Genomic DNA, 24,627 nt, shown 5'->3' with positions numbered 1-24,627 from the left:
AGAGCTGACGTGAGCCTGTATCGTGAACTGTTCATGGTGTTCTAACACCCATTCTCCTGCCCATCTACATTATGGCCGATGTCGTTGCCAATGTCGTTGATATACCACCTATGACTACCCGTTCTAAACGCAGAGTGTTTATATTTTGACGTTTTCAATTATGCAACTATTTTCCGGATATATACAATCGCTCGCTTCCCGCTATCCACTCAAACAAAAAGAAAAGCAAAAGAAGCAAAGCTGGATCAATGCAATCTAGTAAGGGAATTTATCCTCAGTCTCCTCAACAAGGCCTTGTTCCTTCTGTACCCTCTCCTGTTCCTCTAGATACGGCATCAAGATCTTATCCCAACTGGACTTGCCTTTATAATAAGAAACAGTCTCATCCCAATTCCGAATAGCCTCAGCCAAACGACCAGGGATATGAGGCTCCTGAGCCAATTTCGTCACAGGTTCGAAATAAGTGCGAATAGTAAACAAAATCGCTCCAGAGCGAGGCAACCGACGTAGTGTCTGGCGCTCTGAGCGGAAGTGGATCTCGTCGATAGTCAGACCTTTGCCGTTGGCAGTAGCCCATGCTAGTGATATTGTCAGTATTTCCTTCACTCATAGACGGAGGGAATGGGGAACGAACAGGCAACTTCTGTTCCTTGTTGATCGCCCATGCGGTGAGACCAGTGGAGTCCGTCGTCAAGTTGGATGAAGAACTATAGCTTTTGTTAGAACTGTATGTTAATGAGGTAGGGATGAATTGAGCATACATTATTTCTCTCCACTGGCTTGTCAGGAGTAAGCTTCAGCATGAATTTATTCATAGACCTTTGCAACTTGGCCGCATAATGGGGAACGCCGGCTTCGAAGTGAAGCGTATCTAGGGACATGCGGAATTTCTCCCTGAGACGCCAGAAGCCGGGGAGACAGACCGCGGCTGCGTCGAGGTGGTATTCACCATCTGTGTTTCGTTAGAGATTGCGTATTTCCAAGCGGTGAAGAGAACATACCATCATTCTTCATCATTAGCACTAGATCATCCTGAACCAGCAGAGCTGATGTTGCGAGAGCCTCGTCGGGGGTTGCTATAGCTTCGGGTCAACCAAACTTCTTTTGCAAGAATGACCATATTTGAACATACCAGCTGGAAATGGAAACGCCTCTCCAGTAAGGCTATTATGCACTTTCCCTCCTTTCAATTGGAAGGTCTTGGGATAGCGATGTGTGAGATGACGGACTAATTCCTCATTGAGCTCGAAACAAGCATCTTTCGTGACTGCATTATCGACATATTTGATGTGTTCTTTGAAATCCTTTTTCAATTCCGCTGCTTTCATATCGTGGTATCGAAGGAAGTAGGAATCCATCTCGATCCAGTTGTCCCAGTGCAGTTTGCGAATTCCCATCGTAACAAAGTTGGGTCCATGTCGGAATGGACGATATAATTTGGGATCATTTGAAGTTGGATCATGAGGATGGGGGCTGGGAAGTGGTTTGATGAATGGTTCTTTCTCTGGTTGTTGTATTTGAGTGGATTTACGGTGAATTGGCCATTTCACTATTAGCCACGCGAGTATGGTCACGAGTAGCCCAAGGAAGGGAAGGACGCCTGATGGAAGGACAATATTTGTGGGAATCATTGTTTCGTCCAATGTCGAAGTTTGTCACCGTTAACTCTCGTTGTATAGCTGATGGGGTGTTGGTGCTCTTAAATAAGGTATGTAGATATACATATTGTATGTCCTAGATCGGCACTCTAAGGTGTGCCACCCGCCAAACCTATTTAGGTAAATCTTTTGACCATAAACGAACGCAGGTTAAGTGTCAACCCGTTTAGGCATAGTGTATAGCGATAAGAGTCTTACATTGTGGAAATCTCCACTTGAGTACCGCGGATGGGCTTGCATCTAACGTCCTCTCATTGGCCCCGTCTTCCCCGCAATTCGGCCATTGGGCTCTCTCGTATCTCGCTTCTTCTCGTTGGCCTTCCCAATGCGGTCAACCATTGGAGATGCCGTGATATGCTTGGCCCACCAAATGTGGGGTTGAAACGTATTCACGGGTGATTTGGCCCGATGTGAATCCTCTTCGGCAAGATTGTTGAAAAGTGGCTCCGATTGCCCAATTTAGATAATAAGAATTTGTTGATTACGTTTAGAAAGTGGGAGTGGTGGTAATGTGAGTACAATTCTTGAGACTATCTCAAACCAAACTAAATAATACGCTATATAAATTCAACACCAAGTTAAGAGTGCTCAGCTTCTTCTAGAGGCCCTTTGAAATCTGTATCCAAGTTAGCACTTAATCTTCGAGTAAGGAGGATGTGAATTCTTACATCTCCGCCCATAGAACATATACCAGGCCATACTCAAAGCAACACAGCCCACGAACACAACTGACGCATAGGTCATTGTTTCACTAGTGACAGGAAGTGTGATAGGCATGCTGAACAAAACAACTTGGAAAGCAATCCACAAGAGCGCAAGGACATTCGCCGCCTTGCCAATGAGGGGATTCAGCTTCCAGCGCGACTGACTGATTTCCACACGGTGATCAACAAACAGACTGATCGCGATGGGAATCGCATATGCCACAGCCAACGCAATCACACCCACAGATGCAAAGGCTGTGAATGCACTACTACTTCCAAGATAGGTAAGACCCAGTAGCATCTCAACGGCTGTAACCAAGCAAAGTGCTGCTAGTGGGCTATCTCTGACGGTGGTTGACCAAAGATGCGAGAATGGGATTGCATTGTCGCGCGAGAAGGCCCAGGTACATCTCCCGGCGGTGGTTGTGATGCTGATGGAGCAGAAAAGGGCGACGAATAGGACGAGGATCATGAGGACGATCGACGCCGCGGGTGATCCTGTCACCACGTGGATGATATATGGCAGTGCTTGGCCGTAGGGTGCGGCAATGATGTCCGCTAGCGGTGGAAGCGTGAAGCAAATCGGTACAACGAATACGAGAGCTGCAGCACCGGCGACCACGGGCACCAGGCTGATAGCTGTGGGGATTTGTACTTCAGGATCTGTGCATTCTTCTGCCATGGATGTGACCATTCCTATGGCGGAGAATGCGTAGGCTGGTGGGAGCAAGCCGATGAAGAAGGTGAAGTTCTCCTCCCAGCCAGAGTAACTGGGGTCATAGCCAACGAAGCCTGTGTAGGCATCATGACGACCGGTCTTTGCGAGGACGAGGAGGGTTATGGCAAGTGTGATGCATGTGACGACCGAAAATGCTGCGGAGAGTGTGTCGATAAGAGGGAGGAGGTGGTCGGCGAAAAAGCATATCATGAAAACCACCAGGCAGATACCGTAGAAGATGAGAAGGAGTTGCCAGGAAGAGGCCGTCCAGGCCGGATAGAAGATGGAAACAGTTGCAACGACGAGAGAAGCGATTCCAAAGTTCACCGAAAGCGATATGGTCCAGTTTCCGATGAGCCAGATCCAACCCGTGACAAACGAGACTAACTTCCTGCTCCCGCTAGTCTTCAGCAGCCGGAATGACCAGTGGTAGATACCAGATGAGGTAGGATATCTTGAAGCGAGTTCTGAAAGAGAAAGGGCGACGCAGGTATCCAGGGCTAACACCACTAGGAGTCCAATGAAAAGGGAGAGTTGACCGCCGCCATATACGGCGTTGATGAGGGCACTGCCAATACCGTAGGGAATTGAGGCAATTGACAGGGACATGAACAGCATGCTCGACAGCTTGCGTGTCCGGCGCAGCTGAGGCTTGTACCCCAATTGGTATAGCTGCTCATCCTGGTATGTGCCGAGCCCATGTGTTTCGAGTTTGTCGCACGAGCCTATGCTGAGGTCTTGTTTCTCCATTACTTTCTCCATTGGTTGCCCCGATTTGGAATCGAAAATGCAATGATGGATTTTTAGATTCATTCCGTGGGTATGTAGCATGGGTCTTTATACCGATTCCCCACTATATGAACCTGGAGAAGAAGCTTTGTTCTAGTCCGGTCTGGGAAATCATTTAGGCCATTTATCTTGATTGCCCAGGGTTAACGAGGCATTAGATAGGGGGTCACGTATCTATGCTTCTCCACTGTTATCATCCCCATGGCTAAGCTTGAGACTCCTATATTTACGGTTAGAGGATTGCGGGGTAAGATTTTCTAGCCCATGGGAATGGGTCGGTCTTATCAGTGCCATGTGGCGATAAATGGGGTCCAAAAACCTTCCCAATTGGGGTTAGCTCGACGAGGTGTGTCATGTCGGTTGTTGAAAGACAATCTCCAGGGCTATACCGGCCCGGGGTGTCCCCTGGTGGGGCTTTCTTGCTGCTTTTAGGATTAGGCTGAGTAGATATCAGCACAAGGCTCTGGTGGGCCGGCTACCTCTAGTGAGGCAATTGCTCGCATTATCTCATCTCTCGCATAGTCTAGTCATTTTTATGTAACTAGAGCCTTTCACAACATACGAAACAATTGCCTCCTACGGTGGACTGCGCGGGTGACCACCAGCGAATGTTCACTCTTGTATGTTACTTTTTTTTTTTGCTTGTATTGATTGTTCATTTGCATGACTGTGTTAAATCAAATTGACATTGGTGAGGATTGTTTCTTCTTGCCAAATAGAAGGGAATATCCCAGAACATGTTCTTCGTTTCACATAAAAAAAGGCCACTCAAAGGCGAGAAAGATTGGAGAATTCTGCCGGAGCATGATAAGTAGGGACCTTCATATCAAGATCAGCTCCAGAGTAGCCCAGGTCCTCAGCTACCAACATTGCGCACTTTTCACCAATAAGCAGAGCAGTCTATTGATTATAATAGTCAGTATTTGAGAAACTCTTAGAGGAACCAAGAAAAAGAAAACTTACGCTGAAGGTGTTGCAGCCTACATTGTCAGGGCAGATAGACAAGTCGCAAACCTTGAGGCCCTTGACACCATGGACGTTAAGGCGCTCGTCAACAACTCCTCCATGGGGTGCGATGGAGTTGCCCTCTCGTGGAGCCATGCTGCATGTGCCAAGGCAGTGCCAGGTTGTCTCAACGTGACGGGAGACTGTAGCGAAAGTGTTAGACACTATGATCCGGGGATTACCAATCGCTGTGGTTGATACTTACTCCACTTCTCAATGTGCTTAACATCATCATCGCTGTACTCCAAAGAAGGACGAGCTTCATGTTTATTGGAGTTGAGAGTTGAAGCCGAAGGCTGCTTGCCAGGTTCCAATGGCGTGGTCCAAGAACCTATATTGATTTATTAGCTGGATGGGATTACTCGACCGGAGAAACATGAGAGCATACCGTGTTGGATACCAGCCGAAATATGGTTCGTGCCGGCATATGCCTTGGTAGTTGCCAAATCCATATCTTGTGCCCGGGCCGATGAGTTGAAGGCGAATTGAGGATGCATGGCAGTGACCTCTCCAGCGTACGCATTCATGCGCCGGGCGGTTTCACGGGATTTGATATATCCCCAGACCAAAGGCGCCATGTCGCGTTTGTCGTTCATGAAGCCGGCATCAAAGTCCGGGACCTCATAGGGGTCAGCCGACTGGATGTGAGTGTGTCCACGGGAGAAGGGGTATTCCTAATATCTAGTCAGCGCTGGCTGCTCTGGTGTAGTGAGTTTGTAGCATACCAGGAAATGGAACATTGTAAAGAACTTGCCCGGGGGCATGTGCATGTGGTCTCCGAACCAGCTATTCCTTGATTAGTCTCGTAGCATTCAAAACAAAGCGGATGGAATGCTTACCCGGAAATGATCGAGTAATGCATGACGGGCTTGTCAGGCTTGTTCCTGAAATACGACTCGTATCCCTCTGTGAAATCTGGGGTAGGCCACTTCTTCATCTCTCCGAGCTCCTCCTCGGTAGGTCGAATCTTGACCCCGGCATCGATACCGTTAGTGGCCAATGGACCGGTGCCCTTCTTATCCCACTCTTCGAAGACCTTCTTCTGAACCTTGGGATCTCCACGAATGAAGTCATCAAAGGACTCAACGTCCGGCTTGGCGCGGTAAACAGAGAAAGTAAGGTAGTGGTCCTGGAAGTTTCTGCCCACACCTGGTAGGTTCACCAGGGGCTTAACACCAGCACGACGCAGCTTCTCGGGGTCACCAAAGCCAGACCGCTGGAGAATAAGTGGGGAGCTCATTGTGCCCGAACTGATAATGATTTGCTTCCGGGCCCTGAAGATCCTACGAACTGGCTCTCCGCCGCCGAGAGGCTTGGTTGGGACAGTCACGACTCCCACCGCACGACCATTTTCAACAATCACCTTCTCAACTTTGGTATTGCATTGGAGATGAAGATTGGTATGCTTGGCTCGGGTACTGTGAACATAGGCGTGAGCGGCATCACTTCGTCGTCCTAATACTGAGTGTCAGAGAGGTAATGATACCGATGGAAATCGGATATTTGTTCTTACCTGTGTCACGATTGATCCATTTCAACCAGTGTTCTGCACCGTGGCTGCAATATCATCACTCTTCATTAGCAAGATACAATGGAAAATTTAGATCGTGGGACTCATACGCAGTCTTCAAGTCTTGCAAATCATCAGTAAATGGAATTCCTTGCGTCTCGACAGCGCGAAGGAAGTCATTCTTGATCGGGTATGTATAGTTTCCAAACGAGACCTTAATAGGTCCGTCGGTACCATGCAGTTCCGGGTTATTGCTAGCACGTTGGTATGTTTCGTGCTTCCGCATCAATGGAAGAAGTTCCTTGGTTGTCCAACCCTTTGCTTGAAAGTCGTCGTAATCGGACGCAGAGGCTCTGGTATACATCTTCAATGCGTTCAGCCTGGGGCCACTTGATAAAAATGTCAATCAAGAATAACTTACCATGAAGTTGATGGAGCTGCCACCCCCAAGAATATTGGCGCAAGGAACAATAGCCTGGCGGCCATCTAGATGCTCAGACGGTCTGGACTGGTAGAAAGATGCTGTCTTCGAATCAAGTTTCATGTTGTTCGGGTAGATGCCCGGGCGGTACACCCTAGGTTGAGATGAGAATGCATTGCTAACAGTGGTAGTCTAGGCATACCCACCATTGGTTGTTCAAGTTATCCTCGCCTGCCTCAATCAACAACACAGAAAGTCTGTGATCAAGGTTCGCAAGGCGGCCCGCAGGGACACATCCCGAACTGCCGCCACCGCAGATGATGATATCAACCTCATCAGGGATAGTCATGACTCGGATTGTGTTGAAAAGATAATAGATTAAGAATGTTTGTCAAGAAAGTTCTTGATGGAATGATCAAACATCCGATGGGACCGCCCAGAAGGGCCTTATATAGCTGTGTCTCTGTGCCTATGGAGTAACTATAGAAAGGATTTCCCCAAATCAAGCCACATATACAGCCAATAGCTCTGTACATCAACCCCGCGCGAGGAGACAGAGTTCAAAACGCTCGAGTGTTGTTAACGCCAGCCTCATCCTTCAAAAACTGCGTTCGTCCTTAATTCACTCCAAGGAATTTGTTTCAACTCTCCTCAATCAAAATGACTATATCAGCATGGCGAGACTGGAACAAGCATGATCTTTGCAAACGGAATTCGATGATAAGAGCTGCTAACCATAATGTCTGTTTTCCAAGTTGAGCATCCCTGCCATATCACAACCACCGATCAGCCTAAAGCCAAGACCTCTCTCATGGCGCTTTCTGGGAAGTTCCCCGCATTTCATATAGCTGTCGTCAGCTCAATTGATTGCCTAGACCAAGCTCTTGCAGGTTATATGCAGGTGAGACACTGCCAAGGGTCATTGCTATCCCTCTATCCTCCAACACGGGGTATGGACAAGGGGATACTGCGCGAGGGGTCAAAAGCCCGGCAGTTTGTTGAACAAATTCGGCGAAATGATTATAAGATTGGATCTCAATGTACTGTATTCCAAGCTGTGGCCATGTACATGTACACATCTCTAGCTTGCAGAATAACGCACCAGACAAATAAGTAGTGGACAAGTTTTCGTTTAGTGTCATATTTTACGAGTTTCTCTTTCATAAAATTCAGCGTGAAAGAAAAGGTAACCAGTTTTGCCGGAAAGTTCCAGCGAATAACACATAGCATAGTATGGAGTGATGTGATATACTGATTCAGTGGATCTGGATCCGCCGGGAAGCATGATTCAGCCTATAATGTGGCGGACGCATTAGTCTCCGCAGATTCTCTCTCCGCACTATCAACGCTTTAAATAGTAATTTTGCGGGGTATGTCCATTGGCATACGAAATATTGTTTACGGAAGAGGCGGCAGACATGTATTGGTGCAAATTCCGATTGGAGGGAAAATTAAACACCTTGAGCTGCATGGTACTTTCACACATCACTGGTAGGCTATGCTCTCGCGGCATGATACAATTGAACATTCATATAAACTTTATTATAGAGCAAAGAGAGGAGAAGGTTGTTGTATTGACTACAAATGGCAGATATTGGAGATAAACTACGGAAGACGAGGAGGATGATTATATACCATTGATACATAGTATAATACTGTCCCTCTTGACTTTGCGAGGTCACTCATAAAAGTAGACTTTCATTTTTGAATATGACAAGTTGATTGGAGGTCGAATGAAGAGTGTGATATTCCATTTCATATTTGTATAAGATTAAACTCAATTCAAGGCCACTTCTCGACTGATCAGTTGCCGATGATCACCCCAGTCGCAGTTCACCAGATAACGATACATCTGCCCCCCATTTTTACAATTCTCACTTGTGCCGTCGTAGAAACACGGAGCACCGCTCCACTTGTTACAATTCAGTGTACCCACCTGGATTGAATGGCCGAACTGAGAAATCGCTCCATATTCTGACCATACAACCACATCACGTCGTCGCGGACCTGGTCTAAATCCAAATGATCCAACCAGCTGCTGTAACAGTCCGGAAACTCGGGGATGGAATCAAATCTCGGGTTCCGGCCGTAGAAAAGTGTTGGGCTGTCGCCTTCAGCATGAAAAATGACAACCCGCCATGCCCAATCTTTGAGACTTGGATCTGAGTCATTCCTGAACCGACGACAATAGAGATAGGCGCTATACCATGTAGAGTATTCTCGATGCGAGCCCAGGCAAATTTCGAAACCGACCTTCACCTCTAAGTCGTTTAATTCTTCTCGACATTCCGCGATGTTGGGAGGAGGTAGTGCTTGGATAGTCGGGTGATCCGGAAATGTAAAATCGCAGAATCCAATATGAAACACAGGGTTAAACGGACAGATCCAGGAGCGACGAAAATCCAGATCTTGGAAACTATTGGCGTATTTGACGAAATGACGCAGCTCATCAAATCGGAGTATGGAAATCCTCATCCGCATCCGCATCTTGCTCAACTGCCTCGTTACAGACGCTTTCGACGGTAATAAGAAACATTTGACACCACTCATCTGTCACCAGCGTTGACGGGATGGCCCCATCCATATGCCCATGGAATATGGTCTTTATGTCCTCTAATCGCGAGGCATTTTCCGATTCGCGAGCTTGCCGAATAACATCTCTGGGAACGTGATCATTCCAGCCATCCAAGCCCCTCTTTTCTCCCATGCGATGCCAGTAGTAATTTATATGACTCAATTTTCCCTTTTCAGTTGAAAGATTTAGCTTCGATCTCATCGATGCGATCTTGAATGAACTGCCGATTCGCGGACTCTATGTTGGTGCGGAATCGCTCCACGGTGAGACCATGGCATGGTCTCGCCGGGGTCAGTGTCTGGTTGTGTGCCGCTCGACATTGCCCGTGTTGAAGGATGAACGCTAGCAGGAAGAACAGGGAAATGAGCGTTCAGAACTAGCGTCATATGTGTATGGCCGGTTATCAATTTAGGGTACGGCCGTGCTCAATTATACTAAGTGGTCATAAAGCGGCAAGGGGGTGAGCACTAAAATGGAAGTCCCATTGCAGACCTCGGCTCCGCTCCGATCTCGGATTGTTTTGTCTCTATCAAAAGGTCAACATAATCACAATTACCTTTGAATATGATATTTGGTGAAGATAGAAGTTTCCATTTGAAAATTACATACATGAATTCGTCACATGATAAAGCCCCAAGAAAAGAAGCCAGCTAGTAAGGGCAATGAGCCTCAACCTCAATTTCAATCACCATTCCCTCAATTCCAAGCTTCCCAATCTCCACACAAGTCCAAATAGGTCGGTGACCAGGAAGAACCTTCTTGAAATTGCCGGTGACTACCTCAAACGTCTGATCCATATTGAGATGATAGCTGCGCACTGCGTAAACATTTTCCCACGACATACGCGAGTCAACGCTCTTCAGGGCCTTTTCGACATTCTCGAAAGCGATAGCCACTTGTTGCTCGACGTCAGGGTGGACGTTGCCACTCTCGTCCCAGCCACCTTGGCCAGAGGTTTTGATAGTGTTTCCGATGCGGACGGCTTGCGAGTAGTGGAAAGATTCCGAGTTTGCCTCGGTACCGGCGTAGTTGAAGAATTGCATGTTTGCTTTATTGTGGATTTGGAGGGAGGATGAAATAGGTAAGAACGAAGGAGATGAAGAGTTTGGGTGGCGACGAAAGGAAATGGACGTAGCTAAAGTATTTAAACGGCCATTGAGGGCATGCCTCTCGGAGCATGTATAGAAAAATGGGGCATTTCAGATACGGCAATTATCCTGACCATGCCCTTCAAACTACCTAAAAAGATAATATATACAATCTTGTATTGATTGTGGATGTTTGGCAGAAAGGCAAGATTTCGGAGGGTAGATGGGCTTGTTACTTGCCTTGGCGGGCATATTTCTCCGCATTCTGCACGATAATGCCCTGAATGGGTAAGTATTTGGGCCAAGTGATCTTCGGAATGTTAGAGAACCTCCGTCCTCGGGATCATCGGGGACTTCAAAATCGCGGGTCCTATGGGGCTCTGCATTTCCCAAATAGGCAAAAAGATAGGCCAAACTAAAATTTGCTTGGCTTTCCCTAGAACACATTGGGGTTTGTCACGAAATGAAATGAGTGGAATAAATGAAATAGGCTTGCTAAGTGTCTAGGAAAGCTACAAATATAAAGCCATCAAGCCCGGGATTTTGCAAACCCCAGAAACTCCAATCTATATTTCACAATGGCTCAACCTATCCAATTAACGGCTCCTAACCAGACCTCTTATTTACAACCAACTGGTGAGCAATATATTCCTCGAAAGCTTAAGTTCAATGACTAATAGTTTGAAAAAGGACTATTCATCAACAATGAATTCGTTCCCTCCATCTCCGGCGAGACTCTCTCAACTGTCAACCCCTTCGATGAATCCGTGATCGCCAGTGTCTCATCCGCTGGCCCAGAGGACATCGATCTCGCCGTGGCCGCTGCCCGAAATGCCTTCAAGTCAGAAGAATGGCAATCCCTGGCCGGCTTTGACCGAGGCCTCCTATTGACTCGCCTCGCAGACCTCTGCGAGCGCGACAAGCACATTCTTGCCACAATCGACGCATGGGATAACGGCAAGCCATACGAGCAAGCATTGGGCGAGGACCTTGCTGAGGTCATCTCTGTCTTCCGTTATTACGGCGGCTGGGCAGATAAGATCCATGGGCAGACCATCCCGACCAGCGAGGCCAAGTTGGCCTACACTCGACACGAGCCTATTGGAGTGTGTGGACAGATCATTCCTTGGAACTATCCTGTTATGGTATGTGTCAAAAGAGAAACTCTAAGCCCAATCAGTTCAAGCAACGCTAATGCTAAGTAGATGGCGGCATGGAAACTCGGACCTGCCCTTGCGTGCGGCAATACCGTTGTCATCAAAGCTGCCGAACAAACCCCGCTCTCAATCCTCTACCTCGCTTCCTTGATCAAGGAGGCTGGCTTCCCCGCCGGAGTGGTTAACGTTGTCAATGGCCCCGGTGCCACTGCCGGCGCCGCTATGGCATCTCACCTGGACGTGGATAAGATCGCCTTTACCGGCAGTACCAACACCGGAAAAGCCATTATGAAAGCAGCTGCTTCGAACCTGAAGACGATTACTCTCGAGACAGGTGGTAAGAGCCCCTTGCTCGTCTTCGAGGATGCCAACCTCGATCAAGCAGTGAAGTGGTCTCACGTCGGCATCATGAGCAACATGGGTCAGATTTGCACATCCACCTCGCGCATCTATGTGCAGGAGAGCATCTACGAGACTTTCGTTGAGAAATTCAAGCAGTACACTATTGAGAACTCCGTTGTCGGCAGCCAATTTGATCCCCAGGTGAACCACGGACCTCAGGTGTCCGCTGCACAGAAGAGTCGCATTCTGGGATATCTCGAGACTGCCAAGCGTGAAGGCGCACAGCTTGTTCTTGGAGATGATCAGCCTTCCCCGGATGCCAAGGGTTATTTCGTCAAGCCCATTATTTTCAAAGATACCACTCGCGATATGACTCCCGTGCGCGAGGAGGTCTTTGGTCCCTTTGTCGTTATCCAGTCTTTCAAGGACCAGAAGGATGCGATTGAGAAAGCTAATGATACCGAGTATGGACTCGGTGCCGCTCTATTTACGGAAAACATTACCCGTGCTCATAAGGTTGCTTCTGCCATTCAGGCTGGCATGGTTTGGGTATGTACTCAAAGATATAATTGTTTATGACATATGCTGACCTCCAACAGATTAACAGTTCGCAAGATTCCCACTTTGCGATTCCGTTCGGTGGATACAAGCAGAGTGGTATCGGGAGGGAACTGGGTGAATATGCCCTTTCGGCCTACACTCAAGTCAAGGCCATTCATGGTTAGTACCTTTCTCACTATATTCGCGACCGGCATACTAATCGTCTTTTAGTGAACTTGGGGACTTGGCTTTAAATATTATAGGGGGTTGACCCGACTCGATGTGGCGTTTTAGCAAAGGAAACGCTACTACATATGCATAGTAACAAATAAATGAGGCCAGAAAATAGGCCAGAACATGAAGAATTCAATTACCCCAGAATTAGTAGATCCTGTGAATTTTTACAGATGATGTACCTGAGGTACCTGATATCTCGTGAATCTCGTGACTCTCCAAACTGCCGTCGGGGGACCTCGGCTGAGAGAGGCGGAAAGCTCTTGAACCCCCCACGTCAAGAGGTATCCGGGGGAAAAGCACTTTTACCTTTACTTTGACTTTATTTCTCTCCCAATTTCTCTTCTACATTAACACTTTACCTTATTACCTCACATTTAACCAGTTACGTTCCTACCATGTCGTTCCTCGGTGGCGCAGAATGCTCAACGGCGGGGAACCCTCTCTCACAATTCACGAAGCACGTCCAGGATGATAAATCACTACAGCGCGACCGGCTAGTAGGCCGGGGGCCAGGCATGCAAGAAGGCATGCGCTCACACAACATGATGGGCGGACAGGATCAGGTGAGCAACACGGCCTACAACCCCGCGCAGAGAAAAACAGCAACGGAAACTAACCTCGGGGTTGGGAAACCCTTATCAGATGATGGACGATTTCATGCAACAACCAGGCCAACAACTAAATGGACCCTCACCGCAACCTTTCGCGATGGAGCACATGCGCCGCGAGCTGGATAATTTCCAAACGCAGCCGGCCCGCACAGGGTCGCCAGGATGGGCGGGGGAGTTCGACTCAGGCGAGCAAGCGCGCATGGAAGCAGCATTCCCGGGCCAGATGAATAACGGATCTGGGTTCAATCCTGCCGAGTTCGCTCGCTTCCAACAGCAGAACCGTATGGGCATGCCGCAGACGTCGAGCCCTGCTGCCGTGAACGCGTCGCCTATGATGTCGGGGTATCAGCGACCGATGGCCATGGGCGGTGGTTTTATGGGTGGCATGGGTAGTATGGGGATGATGCAGCCTATGATGGGTGGTCATATGGGGATGCAGCAGGGGCCTATGGAAGGACAGACACAGGATAAGGGGAAGGGGCGGATGGTGGAGCTCGACGATGAGAACTGGGAGGCGCAGTTTGCCGAGATGGAGACTGCGACGGTTGGGAACGAGGCCCGAACGGATGAGGAGGCAAATGCGGCCATCGAGGCGGAACTGAATGATTTGGACAGGTCAGTGCCCTCCAATGACGCGTTTGAGTCTGTATGGCAACGGGTCCAGGCTGAGACCGCAACGAGCAGGAAACTTGCCGAGGAAGATAACTTTGAAGTCACCGATAACGTGCATGTTGGTGATCTCGGCGACTGGGATGGCTTTGATAGTCTTAACTCTCGTTTCCGGGATCCCCAGCTCGGCGACTATATGTTCGAGGAGGATAACGTCTACCAGGCTGTGGGCAATCCGTTCGAAGAGGGGATGAAAATTATGCGTGACGGCGGTAATCTGTCGCTGGCAGCGCTGGCCTTCGAGGCTGCGGTTCAAAAGGACCCACAGCATGTGCACGCTTGGACGATGCTGGGCTCTGCGCAGGCGCAGAACGAGAAGGAGCTGCCCGCTATCCGTGCGTTGGAGCAGGCCCTCAAGGTCGATCCCGGGAATTTAGATGCATTAATGGGCCTGGCTGTCTCATACACAAACGAGGGCTACGACTCAACCGCCTACCGTACACTCGAGCGTTGGCTGTCCCACAAGTACCCAACAATCATCGACCCGAAGGAAGTATCCGGCGACTCAGACCTCGGCTTCACAGACCGACAACTCCTCCACGACCGCGTAACAGAACTATTCATCCAAGCAGCTCAGCTCTCCCCCTCAGGAGCCCAGATGGACCCCGACGTACAAGTCGGATTGGGCGTTCTCTTCTACTGCGCCGAGGAATACGAAAAGGCCGTCGATTGTTTCTCCGCCGCTCTAGCCTCCACCGAGTCCGGCAGCACCAACCAACAAGAGCAGCTACATCTCCTCTGGAATCGACTTGGCGCGACCCTCGCCAACTCCGGCCGTTCCGAAGAAGCCATTGAAGCCTACGAACAAGCCCTCACCATTAACCCTAACTTCGTGCGCGCCCGCTACAACCTCGGCGTGTCTTGCATCAACATCGGCTGCTACCCCGAAGCCGCACAACACCTACTCGGCGCACTATCCATGCACCGCGTCGTGGAACAGGAGGGCCGTGAGCGTGCACGCGAGATCATTAGCGACGGAGTGCACCCGAATGGCCTGGACGACGAGCGCCTCGAGCGCATGCTCCATATTAGCCAGAACCAGAGCACGAATCTGTACGACACGCTGCGTCGTGTGTTCAGCCAGATGGGCCGCCGTGACTTGGCTGACCAGGTTGTCGCCGGCATGGACGTGAATATCTTCCGCAAAGAGTTCGAATTCTAGGTTATCGTTGATCTTTGATCTTTTCGTTGCGTACATGAAAAAGGTATGGGATATATCTTTCGCATTTCTGGGTTCGTGGCTGGTAAGGCCTGGCTGCATTGTATCTACTTTTTATCATTTGCTGGCTGCTTAGATGGAATCTACAAGCCACAGAGGAAAAAGCACTTCCTCATATATATGTTTCATGAATGCATTTGCTTCTATCTCAAATTTGCCTAAGTATGTGGGTAGTCTCTCTGCGGCCTTTAATGAAAGGGGGTCGGATTCATTAACTCATCAACGACCTTCCCAACTGCCACAGCCTTTTCCTCTCCAAATCGACCCCCAACAATCTGCACACAGATAGGCATCCCATGAACAAGGTCGATATCATCTAACCATAGGAGAAAAAATCAGCATTAACCCAGTTAATACAATACTTACCCCAGAAAGACATCAAACAAAGAAAATGGGCACTCACACTGCAGATAATTGAAAGCATCCGACTCATTCCTGATAGAATGTCCCTCCCACTCATCGTTGCCTCCACTACCAACAGAATCAAGACCCCGATCCGCTCTCGCAACTGGAACAGTGACAGCCGCGTAGTCCAGCAGATTCCACATAGCCGTATAGCCGAGCCACTGCTTGCTCTTCACCCACGTCTTTGGCTTGTAACCTACCCACGGGATGACGGGCATGAGGAGGGCATCTATTTCCGATGAAACCCATTGCTTCAGGAAGGCAGTTTGGAGTGTGAGTTTTGTTGCTTCGAACTGGTTTAGTGGCGTTAGAATCATAGATGGGTTGGATTTGGATTGGGGTATTGGTGGAGGGGAAATCGGCTTCTCAAATGTTACTGTTCTGAGTGGTGTCTTAGGTCTTACCTGCTCTCGCTCCTCATGTGAAAGAAGATCGGTCTCTTTGCCGACAACCATGCCTTCAATTAAGGGTTCGTCGACTATCTGACAGAGCGAACGGCAGTGCTGGCCACCGTCGGCAAAAATGCCTTTTGTCCAGAGATTGGTGGTGGCAATATGGAGGGAGGTGTCCCATTCGATTACTTTGACAGGTTAGGATGGCACTCAGTTGACTGAAGGGGAGGGGAATATTTATTCAGAAACAATGGGGAGTGTGTATACCTTCATGACCAGCGGCTCTCAATGCATTCACCGTCTCGCACATTGCTCTTGCAACAGGCGGCTGCGGCTTAACGAGGCCGTCATCAAATACAACACCCAGTCTCAACTTGCGATTCGCTGGCGGGTTCGCGAGCTCTTTTCGCCATGGGATAGGGACTGAGTTTGGATCTAGATTCCACGGGCCGGACGCAAGAAGACTCTCCATGAAGTACTCTGTCGTAGCGAGAGATGTGGCCATTGGACCGGCAACGGGAGTGACAAGGTAGTGCTGGTGTAAGCTATCAAGATATATCAGCACTGACCATCCTCTCGGCATACCATCAAGGAAAGTTGATAACATACAAGGAGCAGTCCCATGGTACTCGTCCCGTCGTCGGACATATAGAGTACAGACCTTGTAGATTAGAAGGTATTCTGATCGAGCCGCCGATGTCAGTACCGATTCCTAAGACGCTGCCTCCGGAGCCAACAAGGGCGCCCTCGCCGCCGGAGCTACCGCCGGAGATTAGGGCGTGATTGAAGGCGTTCACGGATTGGCCGAATACATGGTTGTACGAGTCAGACATCTAACCGGGTGGTTTAGTGAGTGGGTTCTCCTCGGCGCATATGAAAGATAAAGGAGAGAGCTCACCATTAGAGATTGTGGTACATTTGTCTTGACATATAGTACTGCACCCATTGACTCAAGTAACCTCACGATCAAACTACTGGATTCGGCTGGTTTATTGGTCAGGCCTACCCAACCTATACATATATTAGCAACAACCAAACACGACTTTGACCCTAGAAGAGAGAAAGGAAAACATAAAGGACACACCAATAGTCGTATCAAACCCCTCAACATCAAATCGATCCTTCACAGACACCGGAACTCCATGCAATGGCCCAACAACCTCACCAGTACGCTGTAGATGATCATCAAGCTCCTTGGCACGATCAAGAGCCTTATCAAAGAAAATCTCTGTCAAACACTTCGTAACCTGCTGTGCGATAGCAGCACGTTTACAAAACGCCGTTGTCAGAGACTCGCTCGTCAAGCGCCGCGACTTGACCAGCTCAACGAGGTCGCGGATATCTGTTGTCTCGGTCCATGCTAGCTCGTCGGCGGAGAGAATCCCGCTTGTGCGGATGGTCTCTATGCTTGATGCTGGTGGATTTACTAGGAAGCGTGGCGGAAGGTGCCAATCTGAGGGGATCAGGGTCAGCTGCGTGGCGCGCTTTTCGAGGACACGATTCTTCCATGGGGGTGGACTGTGTTCTTGGGGTGGTTCTTGTGGGATTATCTCGATGGTCATGGTGTAGATAGTAGATGAGAGAAGAGCATTGAGTGGAAATAGTTTGGGCTTAGATGTTTAAATTGACCGAAATATCATGTTCAAGTTATATCCCCGCATTCGGCGATCGGTGGTGTTGCCGAGAGGGGTCGGATTAAGATTAAAGTAGCATTCGATCCATGGATAGGGCATTGAGGCTCAAGCTCAAGCCTACTGAAAAAGTGTGTTAGAGCCTAAATGGCGGTTATATCTAGTGTAGTCGGAGGGGTATATAGTAACCTAGCACGTCAATCCCTTTGGCTTTTCAAGAAAAGTACCCTTTATCGCTCGCGATGGGCCACCTGTCTTTACATGTATACATACCTGTACTCCTTATCAGGATCTAAGATTCTGTGTCTTACTATATGAGATCTTTGATTTGGTGCCTGGGAAAATCATAGGCGGGTTCATTACACTTGGCCACCCCGAGACATAAAGTAGATAAATGCATATATCGGCATTCGTAGAACTTTTATGTACTGCGAACATATGGAAAATACATTACCTATCCGAGCCGGAAAGCTTAATGTCAGAATGGGATATGGCCCTAGGCCCTAAACAGGAACAGAGGTTTTTGTTATGGTCTAGTAGTAAAATGGCTGTATTTTCCCCAACATTCAAGACTAAATTCGACCTAGGGGAGCTAAAGTACATTTATAGGTCCCCACGAAAGTCACCGCGCAACACGATGGTAGCAGAATATGGGCCTACTCAATTACAATTGAGAGGCTTGCGGCTCTTCATAAAATTTGGACCCCATCTTTTCCTCATTGAAAAACACGAATCCTCACCGTAATGCGCCACTACCACTCGCTCGGAAAACAAATAATTTATAAGCACTAGTCCGCCTGGGCATGTACCTTGTCAAGCCACTCTCACCATTCCCATGACTTGATTTGCTAGACGCTCTTCACCTCTTTGCTCAGGGCATGCTCCATGCCAGTCAGACACCTGCGTGAGCCAGGTGCACTGACTATCTTTTGTCACAATGAGTTAGCGCTTGTATTAACAGATGCAACATAGCAGTACAAGACACATGGGAAAGGTTGTGGAAAGTGTCAGATTGGGATATGACCTATCTAGGGCCTAAACAAGAACCTATAATCTCGGTATGGCCTCTTGGTATTTTGCTGTATTATTTTCCACGGAAAGCCTTGCTTGGTACCTCCGCAGGCGGCTATTCAGAACGCCCAATTTGACTATGGATCCGCCTCCTTGTCCTTCTTCTTCTTCTCCTTCTTCCCAGCAGCACCCCCTCCCCCGCTGCGCCTTTTACTATCAGAGGTTAGGTGGTTTTTGAATTTTGATGCCACTACTGACCTGTCATGGCACGGCCCAGAGACAGTGGTGCGGTCGCATATACTCCGTTGTCGGCACCTGATAATGCTCACAGCCAGACACAAGATGAATCCACAGTTGCGGAAAAACAGTTCTCTATATGGGCCCGGCTCGGCACCGTTCATATCCTTATTTTAGGTCTCGGCTCGATCATGCTTATTTTGCCAGTCGTACCTTTAGCCTGGCTTTGGGCCGAGTCCACGGCAGCAGCCGCAGGGCAAGAACCAAGCAGGGCTTGGATCGTGGTCATCAGAGCAAACTGGAGCACGCGGATCGTCACCATCTGCACGGCCATTCTACGTACGGTTGTTACAGCTCAGGCTAGTGTGACGACTGCGATGTTTGCCGGCATTATTCTAGAGCGGGTCGGCACTCCCCTAGTGGACGGACCATTCTATTCCACTACGCGCGCTCTAAGCGGGAGCCCGAGTAATTTCCTATGGACCTCGAGTCTACCTTTGCGCGGAACTGGCCTCTCAGCCGTGATCGTTACTCTTATTCTCTTGGAAGTGTCGGTGACTATGGCCGTGCAGCTCCTCTCCACCCTTCTCGTGGCTGACTTCGGGAATGGGGCATTTACTGGACCCAGTAACGCGACTAATGTCCGGATCCTAAATGATTACGGAGAGGTAACACTCAGCCAGCCGTGGTGGCTAATGCCTCCGGCGGCCAGTTGGACGTTTGCCGAGCACTCAGAACCGCCTGTAACTGGGCCTAAGCACGATGATACAGGTCACACGTACCGCGCCTTCCTACCCTATCCAGATTCGATGCAGCGGACATCAATACGTCATTTAAGAGGCCCAGTTACAATCATCGATCAAAGAGTCGTCTGTGTGCAACCTACACTCCGTGACCTTCGCCTCGACGCACTTAACATAGGCTACCCTCGTCTTTCGGGACAGATTGCCATCGCTAATAGCACGTATCCAATGTTACAGAGGACTGAGAGTCAGCCCTACCTCCCGTTTACGTGCTCGCTGACCGCCTTGTTTACGAACTCTACCAGGGTGCAGGAACAGACGAGCTTATGTGAGCCGAACAATGGCGGGAACTGGAATGTCCTGATGGAAGGCGGCATGGTGCCACCCTTGGCCCTCATCAATGACTCGTCATTGGACGCCCTCGTGGATTCAACCCCGATGTTTATGCTTCTAGACATCATCTCCTCGGCGTCTATACGACACGGCGTGACGCAAGAAGTCCACAGCGTTGGAGACAACAGCACCTCTAGTAGTCCCTGGGTAATGGTCGGAAACGGGGCCGATCCCCCTTCGGTGCGAGTGACGGCATGCATGTTTAATCTCGATGTGGATACGTTCACCACGGGCCTGGACAGCGACTGGGAGGGGTCAGAGCCCACCATGTCCTGGAACCGCTCTACAGAGCGCTACAATACTGCGAATACAATCACCCAGCTAGGTGCAGTCCTCCCCCGTCAACCAATAGACCACAGGGGCGTGCTCGCTCTCGCCCCACGCTCGGATTGGCAATCCTTCTCTAGTTCAGGGAATGTCTCCGCTTACCAGCACTACGTCGTGAATTCCAACATCTTGGCGAATGCCGTCCTTAGTAGTCTGGAAGCCCCGCGGACGAGAGACTTGGACTTTACACCGGAGCATCGTAACCAGAGGGTCAACGCGAGCATCGATCTCTCTCGGTTGGCAAGGGTTGATTCCAAAGCGCACGACGCGCATATCGATTTATTCCAGGACACGTTAAACCAGACGCAGAGCCCCGCCTTGGCCCTACAAGTGCTCCTCGCGCGCATCTGCCAGATGGCCTATTACGATATACTGTTGCGAATCGACGAGAGCAAGGTTGCACAGGCCGCCTTCTCGGACGCGGCCATGTTTCCGACTCAATGGACGGGATTTGGGGTAGGGATGGGGTTGTTGCTAGTTCACTGGGTGGTGGTGGCCATTGTCGTGGGGCTGTTTGCACGATACACGCGCCATTCTTTGTTGGGGAATCATTGGCAGGCGGTTTCACAGGTGTACTCGGAGGACACGGCAGCGATTCTAGAGAAGGCGGATCGGATGAATGATCGGGACATCAAGCGTTGGGTCAAGGGCAAACGGCACAGGGGAAAGCTATATAGCTTTGCGAGTGATGAAGGGGAGGGTCGGGTGGCACTGAGAGTAAAGCGCCCGGATTAACTGTTCAAATTGCGGGCGGACGTTCGCTTATGGGTACTATGTATGCACCTGTCTAATATATATACACCTCGAGGTTGAATACAGTCCCTAGAATGAAGTACTCGCATTTGATAAGTTTACTAGGAGCCTGAGGTTAGTTGAAAATAGACGATTGTTAGGGGCCGTACATTGCAAGGTACAGGCTAATGGTCATGCTGAACGGTGGGACTGTGGTGAACTAATGGACTACGGTAAGCCATGTGGAAACACAAGGCAGCTGGATCTACATAGGTTCGCTGTTTGCATTTCTGTAATTGAAGCAAATGCCCATCATGAACATCTCCACCAATATTGCAGATCACCCTTCTAGTTGGCGCTCTCCAGGCTTGCTAGCTCATGGTGCTTGACATTTAATAGATCCTCAATCGTAGCAAGCTCCGAGCCAAGAAATAGGACTCGCTTTGCTTAAACGTACCTGGCTTTCCCGGTGCTATTACTATTCCATATCTGATCTCATATCCTTCGAGTGCGAGCATGCCCTCAATTGGCGAAGGGGCCATCGAGGATGGTCACCAGTCTAGCAGCAGAAGCAGCTCATCTTCGTGCACTTCCGCGTCTACCCCAACCTACTCTACCGAGTATATTACTTGTGCTCACAAATGGGAGCCTATGATGACGTGGATGGATATCTGGAAGAAGAGGAATCGCCAGAGCAAAAGAATGAACTCATGATATCTCGGTCTGCTATGGCTGTCATGAATATCGTATGCCTTGATCAGCAGCCCTGGAGAGTCAATTTGGGTTCGCTGGCTGTTAGTCAGGCCTTTTTGAGATTCGCATCGCACCTTGACCTGATAGCCCCTAAATCAAGACGTGAGGCTCAGTGGAAGGCTGGTGAGAAATGACCCAATGGAAAAAGATACTTGTTAGAGGCCTTCTATAAGCACTAGAGAGCTTGGTTTTCTTGATTTCCTCGTCCATTATATTATTCACATGATGAAATACCAGCCAAGCAGACATCATGGACTCTGCTGAATCAGATTTGCAAGTCATTGAGTTTGTTTACCCAATGCGTTCATTCATATCAGATTTACCCTTCACTTTCTTGTTCATTCTCTGACGAGAATGAGTGCCTTCCCGTTTGGCTTGACTATCATGTGACATATTTGCTCCTTCCTCGTTAGAGCTGTCTAAGTAAACCAAACCCCCGGCGTCTTCGTGACTTTCCCTTCTTTTGTTTACCTCTATGGTGCAGTGACAATGGAACCCACGTGAGTGACGTGTGTCCAAAGTCTCATCCAAGACCATCCACTAATCATAGCATCTTCAGAACTACAAGAAAGCGCCGTAGAGTTGATGAATCCGAAGACCCAGATGCTTATGATGATCACCCCCCCAGGTACAGACCATCCCCATTCTGTCAGGACTGTGGAGCGCGATCGCACTCAGGAACATGCCGTCCCCGCTGCCATCACTGTGACAGGAAACACCTTGGGGCATGCACTGCGTTCTGTCGGAAATGTGCAGAGATTGGCCACTCGTGGCGTCGCTGCCGGCTGTTCGTCCCTCATCACATATGGGTAAAGCAGCGTTATGGCATGTGTACAAGCATTCAGAATGTCAATATCACGCTTCCTCTGCTCAACCCTGGGCCGTCAGTGACGACAACCTCCCTTAATGCTGTCATCCTCTCTCAATTCGACGTTGCCTTGAGTGGCTTCCACAGAAAGGCAGGAATTCCCATGGATTTGCGTGTCATGGTGAACAATGTCAACATAACGACGAACATTCTTGACTCAGAAAAAGCACCTCCAATTGTCCCAGACAGGTCATTACTGGATAGAGTGCAACGAGTTCCTACCGCGCTCGAACATACCCAACAACAGGCCCGTTCTTACAAAGCCCGCCTTTACTCAGTCATCCTTCGGTAGTTTTGCATTCTACAAGCCTGTATTCAGTCAACCTGTGTTTGGCCAACCTGCATTCACCCAGCCTACATTCATACAGAATAACTCTGTCGGGATGACACCAACCTGGCCCCGTCATGGCGGATTTTCGTTTGATTCAAAATGTTGAGCTGCTCGCCCGCATCAGGGAAGAGATGAAGTAAAAGAAAACAACCCAACCGGTATAGGGGGATGATGTATCTGTGTATTGTTTTGTATCATTACGATTATGCGAGCTTGAATGAATCGGTGTTTGATTTGCTTTTCTAGCATGAGCCAATTGCGCAAACCTTCATTCGATGGCAACAAGAGCTACACTGTGGCATAATCATAATCGCTTCAGATTATCAATTTGAGGCTCTAGTCTCTTCCTAAGTAGTCATTATACAAGTGACTAAATTAAGCATGATCACAGACACAAGCGCGTGGTAACATGGATCTACTTGGCGAGCCTGAACCTGAGCATCCTTGAAAAGCGGCAGCCCAAATAGGAAAGTCCGGTACGTATAGATACATCATGTACACATTATGAGGTAACCCAACCACACCACTACTTCATAGGTAGGTACCTAAATAGACCGCCAAGGCTCTTTTTCACATCTTAAGTCATCTGCTCCGTCCTAGATACTCTACTCATAGTAGGAAAGCAAGGATACTTCGAAACAATGACTGGGTCCAAACGCGTCAGATATGGAAGGGACGTGGAAGGCTTCCTGGACGACCTGCCTCCTTCCACGAACAGATATACCTACGAAGGGAAAGAACAATTTGAGGAAATCGCAAGACTTGAATATCACCGCCTGGAACACTCGTTACGCCATCTCCAGTCTGAACCATTTGATACCTCTCTTGACATATCAGAATACTTTGTTATAATCATCGACCCGCCCTCGTTCCGGAAAGACTTTTCCCTGAAGCTAAACGTCGGTGGTCGTCAGTTCTATAACCCGACACTTCACACATTGATTTTGAAAATGACGTTGCCCGAGCATTCTGAGGTTGCCGGGGTATTTCACGATGCAGTGATGGAAGCTTTGCAGCCCATGGGGCTCAATAAAGCAGCAATCTTCCGATATGGAGGGGCAACCATCAATGTCGGCGGCGGAAACACGAAAGAGCCGGATTTGGGCTGGGGCCCCCGGCAGCGTCCTCGTGGTGTTGCGAACCGGCCCTCGGTAGTCCTGGAGGTTGGCCTTTCAGAGCCCGAAACAAAACTGCGCAATGACGCAAGAATGTGGGTGGATCCTACTAGGGGAGAAGCAAGCATGGCCATCACCATCAAAGTCAACCACCGGAAGCCCATGATCACAATCCAGACGTGGGAATGGGATTCCAATTCTCAGCGGCCCCATGTCACACAATCCTGTGTGATAGAGAAGACTGGCGACAATATCACCGTCTCGCAGCACGCTCTAACCATCCCATTCAACCTGCTCCTCCGACGACCTCCTTCCATTCCTCGAGAGACTGATATCCGATTACAAAAGCAGGACCTTGTAGAAATTGGAACTGGGGTCTGGGAGATGCAAGAGCTGTGATTCTTATTCAGTAAATATTTCTGATATTAGAATTATTCGGTATCTGT

At 49.1% G+C, this 24,627-nt stretch overlaps 12 protein-coding genes across 12 annotated transcripts; 6 read left to right on the top strand and 6 right to left on the bottom strand.

Moving 5' to 3' along the window:
* Positions 1 to 255: 255 nt before the first annotated feature.
* Positions 256 to 1,631, bottom strand: N7447_009417 (heme-dependent oxidative N-demethylase family protein; the record flags this gene model as incomplete). Its single annotated transcript, XM_057233679.1, has 5 exons — positions 256 to 578; positions 635 to 707; positions 762 to 952; positions 1,002 to 1,076; positions 1,133 to 1,631. The coding sequence occupies 5 exons, from the start codon at positions 1,629 to 1,631 to the stop codon at positions 256 to 258; spliced, it is 1,161 nt and encodes a 386-aa protein (XP_057083221.1).
* A 605-nt stretch (positions 1,632 to 2,236) lies between these two features.
* Positions 2,237 to 3,842, bottom strand: N7447_009416 (uncharacterized protein; the record flags this gene model as incomplete). Its single annotated transcript, XM_057233678.1, has 2 exons — positions 2,237 to 2,274; positions 2,327 to 3,842. The coding sequence occupies 2 exons, from the start codon at positions 3,840 to 3,842 to the stop codon at positions 2,237 to 2,239; spliced, it is 1,554 nt and encodes a 517-aa protein (XP_057083220.1).
* Positions 3,843 to 4,637: 795 nt separating this feature from the next.
* N7447_009415 (GMC family oxidoreductase) lies at positions 4,638 to 7,154 on the bottom strand (the record flags this gene model as incomplete). The annotated part of the gene is made up of 10 exons (XM_057233677.1): positions 4,638 to 4,769; positions 4,833 to 5,017; positions 5,080 to 5,205; positions 5,263 to 5,548; positions 5,600 to 5,660; positions 5,714 to 6,329; positions 6,388 to 6,431; positions 6,495 to 6,748; positions 6,806 to 6,959; positions 7,012 to 7,154. 10 exons carry the CDS (start codon positions 7,152 to 7,154, stop codon positions 4,638 to 4,640), a joined length of 2,001 nt encoding a protein of 666 aa, XP_057083219.1.
* A 1,574-nt stretch (positions 7,155 to 8,728) lies between these two features.
* On the bottom strand, positions 8,729 to 9,700 carry N7447_009414 (uncharacterized protein; the record flags this gene model as incomplete). Its single annotated transcript, XM_057233676.1, is given in 3 exon segments — positions 8,729 to 9,301; positions 9,318 to 9,590; positions 9,602 to 9,700. The coding sequence occupies 3 exon segments, from the start codon at positions 9,698 to 9,700 to the stop codon at positions 8,729 to 8,731; spliced, it is 945 nt and encodes a 314-aa protein (XP_057083218.1).
* Positions 9,701 to 10,030: 330 nt separating this feature from the next.
* On the bottom strand, positions 10,031 to 10,423 carry N7447_009413 (YjgF/Yer057p/UK114 family; the record flags this gene model as incomplete). Its single annotated transcript, XM_057233675.1, has 1 exon — positions 10,031 to 10,423. The coding sequence occupies one exon, from the start codon at positions 10,421 to 10,423 to the stop codon at positions 10,031 to 10,033; it is 393 nt and encodes a 130-aa protein (XP_057083217.1).
* Positions 10,424 to 11,046: 623 nt separating this feature from the next.
* Positions 11,047 to 12,761, top strand: N7447_009412 (Aldehyde/histidinol dehydrogenase; the record flags this gene model as incomplete). Its single annotated transcript, XM_057233674.1, has 5 exons — positions 11,047 to 11,104; positions 11,159 to 11,613; positions 11,674 to 12,516; positions 12,567 to 12,687; positions 12,739 to 12,761. 5 exons carry the CDS (start codon positions 11,047 to 11,049, stop codon positions 12,759 to 12,761), a joined length of 1,500 nt encoding a protein of 499 aa, XP_057083216.1.
* A 378-nt stretch (positions 12,762 to 13,139) lies between these two features.
* Positions 13,140 to 15,186, top strand: N7447_009411 (tetratricopeptide repeat protein; the record flags this gene model as incomplete). The annotated part of the gene is made up of 2 exons (XM_057233673.1): positions 13,140 to 13,307; positions 13,387 to 15,186. The coding sequence occupies 2 exons, from the start codon at positions 13,140 to 13,142 to the stop codon at positions 15,184 to 15,186; spliced, it is 1,968 nt and encodes a 655-aa protein (XP_057083215.1).
* A 245-nt stretch (positions 15,187 to 15,431) lies between these two features.
* On the bottom strand, positions 15,432 to 17,602 carry N7447_009410 (uncharacterized protein; the record flags this gene model as incomplete). The annotated part of the gene is made up of 6 exons (XM_057233672.1): positions 15,432 to 15,559; positions 15,647 to 16,228; positions 16,308 to 16,585; positions 16,650 to 16,873; positions 16,939 to 17,051; positions 17,125 to 17,602. The coding sequence occupies 6 exons, from the start codon at positions 17,600 to 17,602 to the stop codon at positions 15,432 to 15,434; spliced, it is 1,803 nt and encodes a 600-aa protein (XP_057083214.1).
* A 1,343-nt stretch (positions 17,603 to 18,945) lies between these two features.
* On the top strand, positions 18,946 to 21,117 carry N7447_009409 (uncharacterized protein; the record flags this gene model as incomplete). Its single annotated transcript, XM_057233671.1, has 1 exon — positions 18,946 to 21,117. The coding sequence occupies one exon, from the start codon at positions 18,946 to 18,948 to the stop codon at positions 21,115 to 21,117; it is 2,172 nt and encodes a 723-aa protein (XP_057083213.1).
* A 638-nt stretch (positions 21,118 to 21,755) lies between these two features.
* Positions 21,756 to 22,001, top strand: N7447_009408 (uncharacterized protein; the record flags this gene model as incomplete). Its single annotated transcript, XM_057233670.1, has 1 exon — positions 21,756 to 22,001. The coding sequence occupies one exon, from the start codon at positions 21,756 to 21,758 to the stop codon at positions 21,999 to 22,001; it is 246 nt and encodes an 81-aa protein (XP_057083212.1).
* A 355-nt stretch (positions 22,002 to 22,356) lies between these two features.
* N7447_009407 (uncharacterized protein) lies at positions 22,357 to 23,027 on the top strand (the record flags this gene model as incomplete). Its single annotated transcript, XM_057233669.1, has 2 exons — positions 22,357 to 22,367; positions 22,427 to 23,027. The coding sequence occupies 2 exons, from the start codon at positions 22,357 to 22,359 to the stop codon at positions 23,025 to 23,027; spliced, it is 612 nt and encodes a 203-aa protein (XP_057083211.1).
* A 680-nt stretch (positions 23,028 to 23,707) lies between these two features.
* N7447_009406 (uncharacterized protein) lies at positions 23,708 to 24,580 on the top strand (the record flags this gene model as incomplete). The annotated part of the gene is made up of 1 exon (XM_057233668.1): positions 23,708 to 24,580. One exon carries the CDS (start codon positions 23,708 to 23,710, stop codon positions 24,578 to 24,580), a length of 873 nt encoding a protein of 290 aa, XP_057083210.1.
* Positions 24,581 to 24,627: the final 47 nt, after the last annotated feature.

The sequence above is a fragment of the Penicillium robsamsonii genome (genome assembly GCF_028829455.1).
Source record: "Penicillium robsamsonii strain IBT 29466 chromosome Unknown utg000005l_segment0_segment0, whole genome shotgun sequence".
In the NCBI taxonomy this organism is placed as follows: domain Eukaryota; kingdom Fungi; phylum Ascomycota; class Eurotiomycetes; order Eurotiales; family Aspergillaceae; genus Penicillium; species Penicillium robsamsonii.
This window is presented reverse-complemented; position numbering and strand designations above follow the sequence as displayed.